Genomic DNA, 12,443 nt, shown 5'->3' on the forward strand with positions numbered 1-12,443 from the left:
ATGATGTGCTTTCACGAGGACTAAGTCAGCTGACGTTTCATAGCGATTTTGGTTAAGGGATCCTCTACGTCGGGCTGGCGACTCTAACTCTAGCGCTTGGTGGGAGGCAACCCACCGTTGGTTTGTTTATGTTTTTCTTATTTTGTTTTTCTTGTTCTTTTCTTGTTTTTTGTTGTTTGTTTTGTGCTTTTCCTAAGCTTCGGTTGCTTTGCGGATACTATGATTCTGGAGGTTTTCCTGTTTTCCGCGCTGCACTTCTCCGCGCTGCTCTGCCAGCGCTGACCGGATTTAGTGTGGCCACTTTATACTCTCCACTCTGCCACAGACCGCGAATTCCCCTCTTCACCACCTCTCACGATGCTTCAGTTTTCCCATGCCAATAATCAGGGACGTTTTCTCCTCTATTCTTATTTCTTTTGTGCCCTGAGGACATGGCATGCTTTAAGTGTGGGGGGTGTTTTATTGTGCTTATATTTTCAATTGGGCAAGATTAGTCATTCTATGCTTAGTTTTTGGTCTCGAATCTTGCTAATTTTTATGAATTTGTGGAAGAGTAGATGGTTTTCGATGCGAATTTCGGGTTTGTGAATGAATGGTGGTTATTCTTGTTTTACTCTTGATATATGTTTCTTGTTTGTGCAAAGAATTTGAGTTTTGTTGCAACATGATTGTAAGTAAGTAAAACGTGATTTGTCCGGTAGATGCTAGAAGGAGTGTTGTCATTGTGATTGTCTACGATCGTATCTTATCTGTGAAATGTGAAAAATGTTGGACGAACTGCCAACTTCAAAATTGCCAGCTCTGAAACATCTGGCCTGTTCTGAAATGTGACAGCTCTGAGTCTCTACTCCTCTAGTCTAACTATGAGCATGAGAAACCACGTGAAAAGACTTTGGAGTACATCCAAATGGTTTTATTTCACGAATTATGGCTCAACTGTCGAAAATCTTAAGCACACAAAGTGTGAAAAATGGTGATATTGATTATAAAGGCGATCACATTAGGGAATTCACTTCTAGCGGAGAATTGGGTCTGATCGAATTGCTTACATTACTCTTTTGTTGCTTCTTAAACTTTGAGTTACTTGCATGAACGATGAGAATAAGGCTTGTATTAATGGAAAAGTAAAAGAGTACAAAACATCCAAGAAAGCGCAAAAGAGAGCAAACAAAAGACCGAGCCTCATTAAAACCTTCTAAGAAGAAGAGACCTTAGAAGGAAAAAGAGTACTCGTGAAAGATTCACATTCGGTTCAGGAGCGGGAAGAGACAACTTCAGGAGTTCCGGCCTAACCATCACCCCTAAGAAGCTCGGCTCAAGAAAACCGGAAGAAGAAGAACCAAGAAAGAAAACAGGAGACCAACAACAAAAGAAAACAACCCAACCAAAGCCTAAGGGAACCAACGAACCTGCTTATATAACCATACGGATATGACTATGCGTCGACATATCCCTTGCAACCGCAATCCTAATCTCCTCAATCGCAAAAGGCCACCAGCCTTCCTGCCGATCATCATTGGCCATAATATCTGCCGGTTGATTACCCTCACGGTAAATATGCGAGACCATCAAAGAAAAATCCCGAAGCAGGCGAAGAGTATGCTGCCAAAACGCCCTAAATCTCCAAGGAACATCACTCGAGCGAGAGTACAAAAGGTGAACCACATACATAGAGTCAGCCTCAACCCACAGATGCCGCCAGCCTCGGGTATGAGCAATGTGAATAGCATAGATCACAGCCAACAATTCCGCCTCGAAAGCAAAGCCGTTGCCGCCTTTAAAATGAAAACAACCTCGGACATGAGACCACTTGTCTCGAAAAACCCCACCCGCAGCAATAACTCCAGGAGCTCCCGCCGCCGAGCCATCTGTATTAACTTTAATCCATTGACCAACGGGAGGCCACCAGTGAACCTCCACCATACAGGGGGGAGGAGCAGCACGGCTCCTCACCCCAATCGCACGAGTGATCGAATAGTCAGCCCAAGAATTAGAAATATTACCCAACTTCCGGAAAACCCCATCAATCTCCATAAAGTAAGCCTTGACAAAGGCCAAAACCGCACGTCTATCAAAGCACAAATCCTCAAAAATAAGCGCATTGCGTCCCGACCAGATACGCCACATCAGAGTGATAATTCCCGCCTTCCAAAAAGAACCAATTTGGGAACTCCAAGAGAGATTCCAAGCCAGAACTAAGAAGGAATGAATATCCATGCACCCCAAGAGATTCTTTTTACCAAACCAACCTAAAAAATCAGTCCAAATAGGGCGAACACACGAGCACTCCCAAAGCACATGCGAAATCGTCTCACTATCTTGGAGACACAAAGAACAAGCATTGGGCGCAATTAACCCTTGCCGGATCAGAACATCAATAGTAGGCAAGCGCCCATGGAGGACACGCCAACAGAGAATAGATCGCCTCATCGGAATAAAGTCCTCCCAGATCCATTTGCCCCAGCTAACAGCAGGAAAACGATGGCAAATATTAGAAAAAGCCAAAGAGGCCGAAACCTCACCCTTAACCGACTGTTTCCAAAATCTCGTATCCCTCTGGCCGCCCATCGGAATACGCAGAATATCATCCACAATATCAGGAAAACGAGAAACAAAGGATGTCGTGAAATGCCAAACACCATCATAAAAATAATCACTAACCGAGAAGCTCAGAAAATCATGCATATATATCGGAATTTTAAGTTTATCCACAAGCTTGTACCCAAGCCAATCATCCCGCCAAAAGTAAGTATGCTCACCACGGTCAATACAAACATAAGAATCATCCACCAACTGATTGACTTCTTCTTTCATCCCAATCCAAACAGAAGAGTTCGACACCGAATCCTTTGCAACCCCAAAATTGTTTAGATATCTCGATCTCAGAATGGAATGCGCCCAAACAGTTCCCTGAATTAACTTCCAAGCCAGCTTCATCAAATAAGATTTGTTCATTAACGTAAAAGATCTAATGCCGAGGCCGCCTTCTTTCAAGGGGGAGCAGACTCTACCCCAACTAACAGCACAGCTGGGCCGTTTATCAATATTTCCCGACCAAACGAAATTACGACATTTCCTGTCAAGGGAGTGCAGTAACGATTTTGGCCATTTGTAAACCATCATGGAGTGAACAATCGAACTCTGAATAACCGACTTGACTAAACAAAGCCTCCCAGCCATAGAAAGATGACGACCTTTCCATCGAGCAAACTTCTGGACAATCCTATCATGAATTGCCTGAAAGAAAGAAGCTCTCGGACGCCCAACGAAAATCGGAACTCCCAAGTAATTGAAAGGAAGGTTCCCGGAAGTGAAACTGAGCTCACGATGAATAGCACTTTTCCTGTCATTGAGAACTCCCGAACCAAAGTAAATGCAAGACTTCTCCAGACTACACTGCTGACCCGAAAGAGAGTCATAGTACGAAAAGATCTGATGAATTTTTCTAGCATTCCGAACCGTAGCTTTACAAAAGATCATAACGTCATCCGCATAGAACAAGTGAGTAGGGAACTGAAAAGTTCGACTATAGAGCATAGGTTCTAGATGCCCCGAATCAACGCAGCTGCTAAAAAGCCGACTCAAGATATCCTCCGCAATTCCAAAGAGAATCGGAGAAAGGGGATCTCCCTGACGCACTCCGCGAGAACAAGCAAAATATCCCCGCAGCTGACCATTATAGAGAATAGAGAGCCTCGCCGAGCTGAAAATAATAGAAATCCAGTAAATGAATTTCTCATGATAGTGATTAGCTCGCAAAACTTGCAAGATAAAATCCCATCGAATAGTATCAAAGGCTTTTCGGATGTCAACTTTACAAGCCATATTACGTCCCCTGTCCGTGCGTTTCATACAGTTGAAACCTTCCGAGCTGAGCATGATGCAATCATGAATATTACGCCCGCTAATAAAGCCGAATTGATTGTCAGAAACATGAGACGCAGCCACCACGCCAAGACGAGAGGCAAGAATCTTCGAGATAATCTTGAATAAGAAATTCGAAAGGACAATCGGGCGAAGATCAGCAACAGTGTCGACTGAATCCTTCTTGGGAATCAAAATCATCGTACTGGAATTACACCCAGAAGGTAAATAAGAATGGCGAAAGAAATTCTGAACAGCCGCAATGACATCCGCTTTAATCACATCCCAGCAACTTTGAAAGAAGTTACCAGAGAAACCATCAGGGCCAGGAGCACTTGAAGCATCCATATTAAAAACCGCCGCCGCAATTTCACTCTCATCGGGTATACTCACCAACCGCGCATTCTGATCATCAGACACCCCCGACTCAAAAAGCGCATCAATCTCTAACTGATCTCCAGAAGGTCGACCATCATCAGCGAAAAGAGACGTAAAGTGGTCAATAATATGATTCTCAATAATAGTGGCATCATAAGTCTCTCTACCATCAATCTTGAGGCGAGTGAAAGGCGCATTCCGTTTCTTGAACTTGGTCAAACGGTGAAAAAACTCAGTATTCCTGTCTCCATCCCGAAGCCAGTTCGCACGGCTTTTTTGCTGAAGCAAACTGTTCTTATGTGTCAACGATACATTTAGCTTTGCCTGAAGACTAACCTCCTCATCAAAGAGATCGTTCGTATATCCAGAAGCAGAAATCTTCCCCTGAGTAGTCTCAAGCTGTTTCATGAGAGAAGAAATGGAGGAATCCACATTGCCAAAAACCTCTTTATTCCAAACCCCAATCTCCTTACGAAGCCTTTTCAATTTCAACATAACACATAAAATCGGGCAGCGTGTGCTGACAGTCTCCCTCCAAGAGGTCGCCACCATCTCCTGAAAGGTCGGATGCAAGGTCCACATATTAAGAAAACGGAAAGGCCTCCGACCAGTAGGGTTTGTCAATTTGCATTGCAACACCAACGGAGAGTGATCCGAAGTGAGGCGAGGCAGGACAGCAGTAACCAACGACGACCAGAGATCAGCAAAACCCTGCGAAAACAAAGCACGATCTAAAACAGATTCCACATGGTGTGGTAAAAATCTACGTCCCGACCAAGTGAATCGAAGCCCCTCCGTAGGGGATTCAATAAAGCCAGAGTTATCAATAAAATCACAAAACTCCTCACAAGAACCTCTATGTGGCGAAGCTAAACTCAGACGCTCATGAGCACCTTTCACCGCATTAAAATCGCCCATGAAAACCATTTTTCCAGAAACGAAACGAAGAAGATCATGCCAGAGATCACGGCGGTCATTTTGGTCATTCGAACCATGAACAAAAGCAATACGAAAATCATAACTATGCCACAGGCAGTCCACCATAACCACCTGATCAGAAGAGAACAAAACATTAGTAACAACAGAAGAGTGAACAAAAACCCAAATATTCGAACAGCGAGAAGACCGGCAGTTTTGATGCACCGGGACAAGATTCAACGAATGCCAGTAACTCTGTCTAACTTTCCGAAACGCCCGTTTCGGTTCAAGAATGCCCAACACCACCGGGCTAAAAGAATTACAATGCTCCTTCAGCAGACGTTTGGATTCATCCGTTAAACCACGGACATTCCATGCAATAATATTCATCAGAATTAATTTATGTTAGCGGAGGCAGCTCCGCTTCTTTCAACCTCTTCCGCCCAGCTCTCTTTGGCGACGCTCTCCATGGCTAGAGCGCTGTCTCTATTACTTGTATCAATCACAAAAGTACGCGACGTATCCCCCGTGTTACGAAGTCTACTTTTAATGCTTGTGTCCGCTGGCCTGTTTGCTGTGTTCTCCGCTGCCCTAGCAGCTTTGTCCTGTTTGGATGGTCTTCCTCGTCGCTTAGCAGGAGCAACTGTTTCTGGCATGGGCGCTTTAGCTATCGCCAAAATCTGCTCAAGTCTTTGAGCTTTCAAGGCATTATTAACAGCAATATCATCCGTTGTGGAAACGTACTTCCCACTGCTGTCATAGTTCACTTCTTCATCCTCATCCGAAACCTCCTCCGAGATATGTCCATCATTGATCGCAGAAATGTTGACTGGCTGATCAAACACCGAGTTTTTACAAGGTTTTAGACACTCGGCCAACCTATCAGGGCCGTAGTGTTCAGCAGAATTGGAATCATCCAAAGATTTACCCCTAGAAAGAGGTACCCGCCGCTGCTGCTCCGGTTCTTCAAGCAATTCAGTGCCTTCGTTATCCAACAGGGCAAAACTGTTGTTCGACGCCGAAACCGGCAAGCTTAACTGTTTATGGTGATCATTTTTCTGAAGTGAGTAACATCCCGGGTCCGAACGAGCTGGGGAAACCTGTATGTCGCTTCTCGAACCCACCTCAACTGGCCTATCTCCCTTGGCTGTCTCCTGCTCATGTTCTCTCTCGTCTCTAGCATCACCAGAGATAGGTTGCCACTGTTTCCCATTTTTAACCAAAGGCATTTGACTTCTATCTTGAACATCCTCTTCCACAACCGTCTTCTTAACGGAGATTTTCCGACACTTTTCGGTGGGATGTCCTGTAAGTTTACATTTTGAGCAATAGAAAGGTAAATTCTCATACGTGAATTCAACATAGAACGAAAAAGAATCGTTATCAATTAAGAGAGTAGTAGGAAAGGATTTGGACATATCTAACTCAATAAGAAGGCGCGCGAACTGCCCAAAATCACGACGGGCCGAGGCTCCGTCAATTTTAATAGGATGACCAATGTACCGCCCAATCCCGGCTAGAATCTCAGGATGCCAATACTCAATTGGCAAATAATGTATCCTCACCCATACATTCGCCATGGAAGAATTCTCTTTAAATGGATCAAAGTGTTTGGACCATTCTCGAAGACGTACATGACCACAAGATAATTCCCAGACCGGCTTGGCTTTAGCACGAGTTTTGTCTTCAGGAGTCCGGAAAACCAGCGTATAATACCCTTTCCCAAGAGGAATAAGTTGCCACTCAGATTCTAATTTCCAAATTTTGTGAAGTTCTGCCTTGAGAAGCAATGTAGGTTGAGGTTTGTCTCCTTTACGAAGGAAAAGACGACCAATAATAGCATGAGAGAATTCCTTACTGACTTCTTGCGCATATAGGTGCTGTGGAACTTTTAAGGAGAACTGCTCTCCCTCTTTGGTGGGACGTAATGAGTGAAACCGATGAGCAGCTAGGTCGGGACGTCTCGGTGGCCTGTTCATCGTGATATCAGCATACGATTTGGATTTGGGCATGTTATCAGCCCCCACATCCGAATCATTAGGGTTTGAGATAGCTGTGGCGTTGGGTATAGCAACTTCTCGTTCCTCCACAAAAGCAGAATCTGCTCCGTTACCGCCAGCCAAGCCCGCACCAGTCTTTGTGTAGTCATTCATAGGGGAATTATTGCAGGCAAAATTGTTCGAAACTATTGGGAGATTCAGACCTCCCGGAGAAGTCATGTGGTACCAAAAAACTCCTGCAGCAAGAGCCAGAAAAGCAAACAGACAGCAGCTAAACAAGGGAGCAACGCATAGCAAAATCAGTCTTTGGTGCTTTTTGTCAAACAGCTGGTGTGCTGTTTTTGGGACCTTGTTTGTGGAGGTTGGGCCAAGGAGACACTAGCCACCAGATCGGTCCACCACGCTGTCGGATCCGGCCACCAGAGTTTGGCCACCAGAAACGCAGCCACCGCCTGTTGGTTGACTGCTGCCAAGGGGACGCCGGTCGCCGGGCTTGTGGATAGCCGGTGCCGCGAAGACACAGAGGGCTGCCGATGACGCCGGTCGCCGGTACGGTGGAGAGAGGCAGCGCCGCGTAGACGAGCTGGGAGCGGCGGTGCAGTCGCGCAGCTGAGATCGGCGAGAGACAGTCGCGCAGCGAGCTCCGAGATCTGGGGCAGGCGGCAGCGCGTCTCAGCGGCTGTCGCTGCTCCTCCGACGCGGTCAACGATCGGTGCAGATCTCTCCTCTCTTCTGCTCTGCTGCAACGGGCCGTAGGTGGAGACGACGCCGACTGCTGCTGCTGCTCAACGGAGATCTGCTCACGGAACGCCGGCTGCTGCAACTCCTTTGCTGGTCACGGCGGCTGCTGCTCACGGAACGCCTGCTGCTGCTCACGGAGGAGGTCGGAAACTGCTGCACCGGAGGCTCTACCTGGTCGAAGCCACCGAGAACGTCGGCAACGGAGGTGTGCCGGTCAACGTGAGTTAATTCGCCTTCAGCGACATGTTCCTTTCATTACTTGCATGATCGAGAGATGTGTGTTGATTGTAAAATTGTGAATTGACTTTGTGATTGTTTGGATTGGAAATTAGCATCGTTGAAATCAATCTCTTCCTAGGATTCATACGGATTTTGCTTGAGGACAAGCAAAAGGCTAAGTGTGAGGGGGGTTGATTTATGCTTAATTGCTCTAATTTTAGGGGTTTGCATGTGCATATTTTAAAGAGAATCTTCTGGAAATTGGTGCGTTTTATGGTCTATTTTATGTTTTGCAGGAGATTTAGATTTTCGAGATGAAGAGTGCAAATTTTGGAAAGTTTGGGCTAAGAATTGTGTTTTTGTGCATACTCTGGCATGTAAGAGAAGCAAAGCCCCGCTTGCCAGAGCAGCGAAATGGGAAGCCAGAGAAATGCCCCAGAGCCAGAGCAGCGGAACCAACCCAGAGCAGCGCCAGAGGAATCGAAGCGCCAGAGGAATCGAAGCGCCAGAGAAATCACTTCGCTGCTGGAATTATAAGTGCGGAGGAATCAAACGCCAGGGAAATCACCATTTCTCTGGAGTCAGAGAAATCACCATTTCTCTGGAGTCAGCGAAATCAAGAAGCCAGTGTAGCGAAGTCAACTCCAGAGAAGTCAAAAGTCAGAGCAGAGGGGATAAAAGCCATTACAGCGGAATCGAGAAGCCAGAGAAATCACCGTTCCTCTGGCGATAGCAGAGAAATCACCGTCCCTCTGGCGATAGCAGAGAAATCACCATTCCGCTGGCGAGAGCCAGAGCGGAAGCCATTCCGCTGGTGAGAGCCGCGATTTCCGCTAGGGTGGAGATGACTTGTAGAGCGCGTCACAGCTGGACATACCTTCTTTTCCACGATTCTATTGCCTTTAGAGTTCTACTTTGCATGGCAACTTCCATGGTGATCCAGAAGGATTTGAAGTCTATAAATAGGGCCATACTTTTCGTTGTAACAATCAATCCCTTGCCCTAGTTTTAGACTCCATCTTTGAGATCTGTTGGCATCCGAAGCTTAGGAATTTAATTGCTTTCATAGTGTCGATTTTAATTGTTAGGTTTCAATTTAGTTTTGTTTAGTTTTAATTCTTGGATTGTGATTGCGTGACACAATTACACGTTCAAGACGTTTACGGTATTTCGTATTTCAATTCAATTTATTTCTGTTTAATCATGTTTACGTTTTTCATTCATGTTTATGCTTTCTTTTTAATTATGCAATTTAAATTATGCACTTTAGTTTCACGCCTAGATTAGTTGGTTTCTAATTTACAAGTATTTAATTTCTTAAGTTAGGTTTAATTTGAGTTGTTTAAATTCTTGTCTAGGTTAAGTTTAAATTCAAGTCAAGTTTAATTCAATTTAAGTTTAAGTTTAAGTTTCAGTTTTTAAAATTCAACTCTTTACTTCTTTCTTTACTGTTTTTCCTACGATACTACTAAAAGCCCTTAAAGACTTTCCTTGAGAGATGACACTGGGTCAACTTACCATCACTAGGATGTCCTTGTTCTATTGCAAGTCAACTTAGAGGTGTTTCTAGTTGAGTCAATGCTCGTCGTCTATTAGCTAATAGACGACATGCACATGCACGTTGTCTATTAGCGCATAGACAACGCGCATGCGCATGTTGTCTATTAGCTAATAGACGTTGTCTATTAGCTAATTGACAACGCGCTTGCGTCCGTCGTTTATCAGCTAATAGACAACATGTGCATGCGCGTTGTCTATCAGCTAATAGATAACGCGAACATGCGCGTTGTCTATTCGTTGAATTTTTTAATTTTTTATTTTAATTTTGCAGTTATACTTAAATTTTCTATTTTTTCAAATAAATATTTTATTAAATCTAAAAATTCATACTAAATAATTTAAATATATACACAAATAATAAAAATATCATTCATTAATTTCAAATATTATTTATCATCATACAAACATTCTACATCAAACCCAAGATGTAGTCAAACAAGAAGGGGAAGGCAAACACATCTAGCCAGAAAGAAAAATATCCACCTCCACTCCAGCAGGCTTAATTTGGCCAAGTGCTTTTGCTGCACCCAATACTGCTGCTGCACCTCCCATGTCGACTTTCATGAGTTCGATGGAGTACTCCTCTGTATAATGTGTCGCAGCCGCAGCTGCTCAAAGAATAAGACTTGCACAATCACTCTCAGAGGCAGTCTCTCATTTTGGGCAGCATGAGTGCTCACGTCCAACGAAAGCTTTTGACAGTTCATCATTTTGACACGTCTCGTTTCGACTAAGAATATCAGCAGCATAATGCAGCATGGGGTTTGGGCTGGAAGGGATACGAAAGTAGCACTCATCAAACCACGGTTCCGTTGCTGCACTTGCGCTGTAAAATGAGGCGTTTGAATGTCCACTGCTTGTAACTCCAACACCACTAATGTTCCCGTTTCTGCAAGAACATGCTAACAACTGCTTTTCTTCATCAGCCTGCATATAATCATTATCTGTCAAAAAACACTATGGCGATAACAAGTTCAAAGTAGGGAGGCATACCTCCGAGAGCAGCAAACTCATTAGAGAAGAACGTGCTCCAAAATCCTCCACATTATTAAATAAAAATGAAGTCTCATATTCTGGAGGCACCCAAAAAACAAGAAGAAATCAACAACATACATTACCTCTAATGAGATCATTTCTTTACCATACAACTAACTCACCCACGGCAGTGATGATTCCACTAAACAAGACTTGACGACGATGCTTCTTCATGATATCTTTGTTACGTTCATCCCCATTTTTCTGTTTTGAAGCACAAAATGGCTCTTTAAAAACCAAATAATCAGTCCAGTAGATAACTCATATCACTGGTTGTCAATAATGACACATTTCAGAACGAACCTTATTTTTCTCCACATTTGAAATGGGTGCAAGATTTGGTTCGGGGATGAAATTGGCAATCACCTCAAAGAAAATTACACCTGCAAAGAACTAAGAGGCCAATTTACCGGCAATCAAGGAAATCAGACACTAGACAAAAGACGAGACATGATTTAAGAGTGGTTACAGAAAGACCATACCCATAGATTTCCCTTTAAGAAGCCAATGGAATTAATGGCATTATGAGCCAAGTCTAAGAAAGATATGCTCAGCATCAGCCCAGCAGCAAAACCCTATCAAAGGAAATCCTCCAAATTACAAAAAATGCTACTTCAAAGTAAAACTTATACAGTCTTTTTGAAATAAAGCTATCAGAACATGGGTGTCCATTAGCATTTCGAAACTACAATTTGGATGACTGAATCTTAGAAAAGTTAATTTTTACCAGAATTTCAACATAAGACAATACTGTTTCGCCTCACATTGTTTAATTTACCTGTAAGAGCCCAAGTGTCTTCAGATTTGGAGTCTCACTAAGGACAACAAAAAGTGCTCCTGTTCAGAAATGAAACCGTGAAGCATTAACTCGTTTCATGGCTGATACCAAATAATAGAAACTACCCTAAGCTTCATTCTGATACCAAAATTAACAATGAAATCCCTTATACACTTGAACACAAATAACTATTTATTAGCAACTCCAATCTAAAAGGAAAGTGGTAAGGTGAAGAAACTTATTACTATTAATAAGTTGAAAAGTCAATAAAATGCTAGAGAATTGCAGATTGAAACTAGAAGCCACTTGATGCCAATTGCCAAATACTACATATACCTATAACATCTGCAGAATATGTAGGCAGCGGGAAAGAAGAAAAAAAGCAAATAAATGTACTACTCTAAAATGATAAGGAATTGGCAATCCTAGTAGATTATTATGCATGCGTCATCCCCAAATTGATTCAAATTCTTGGACTATACATAGAAATGCTTTGGTGAAATTCACAAACTTCAAACTACTGTTTCACTCACCAATAGAGGTACTCAAACCACCCAGAAGGGAAAGTGCAAGCGCAACTAAAACCTGCAAATCCATTAAACCCATCTCCCCCAAATACGCAACTCAACTCGTCAAATTTTCAAACACAAGTGATGCTCGATTTTAATTGAGTTAATTTGAGCATGCCAATGTGTTTAGAATAATTAAAACTATTTGTATTTAAATTTTGGGAATTTATTTCCATTAAATACAAATTTTCTAATTATTCGATCATTTATTAAGTTGAGATATGTAGAGTATGTGAAGTCATGTAAGTGAACTAGCAGTGCATATGAGTTAATGCTATGTTAGTAAGACTATATGAATTATTTGAGTATTTATGAGATGAGCATGATTAGTAAGTTATTGAGCTTTTTGAATTGCATGAGAAATGCATATAAAATGGCTAA

General features: G+C 43.1%; 1 protein-coding gene across 2 annotated transcripts in view; it reads right to left on the minus strand.

The window, feature by feature from the left end:
- LOC131012914 (zinc transporter ZTP29-like) overlaps nt 1-12,145 on the minus strand; it is a 92,465-nt gene extending 80,320 nt beyond the window's left edge. The window contains exons 1-5 of one of the 2 annotated variants that reach the window (XM_057940886.1): nt 12,027-12,145; nt 11,494-11,552; nt 11,198-11,290; nt 11,019-11,108; nt 10,836-10,919 (exon numbers count right to left, since the gene is read on the minus strand). In XM_057940886.1, the coding sequence (XP_057796869.1) occupies nt 10,836-10,919; nt 11,019-11,108; nt 11,198-11,290; nt 11,494-11,552; nt 12,027-12,099 (399 nt within the window). In that variant the 5' untranslated portion in view covers nt 12,100-12,145. Of the gene's footprint in view, nt 1-10,835; nt 10,920-11,018; nt 11,109-11,197; nt 11,291-11,493; nt 11,553-12,026 lie in introns of those variants that run through there. The other variant, XM_057940887.1, reaches the window with a different exon arrangement.
- Nucleotides 12,146-12,443: the final 298 nt, after the last annotated feature.

The sequence above is a fragment of the Salvia miltiorrhiza genome, chromosome 2 (assembly GCF_028751815.1).
Source record: "Salvia miltiorrhiza cultivar Shanhuang (shh) chromosome 2, IMPLAD_Smil_shh, whole genome shotgun sequence".
NCBI lineage: Eukaryota > Viridiplantae > Streptophyta > Magnoliopsida > Lamiales > Lamiaceae > Salvia > Salvia miltiorrhiza.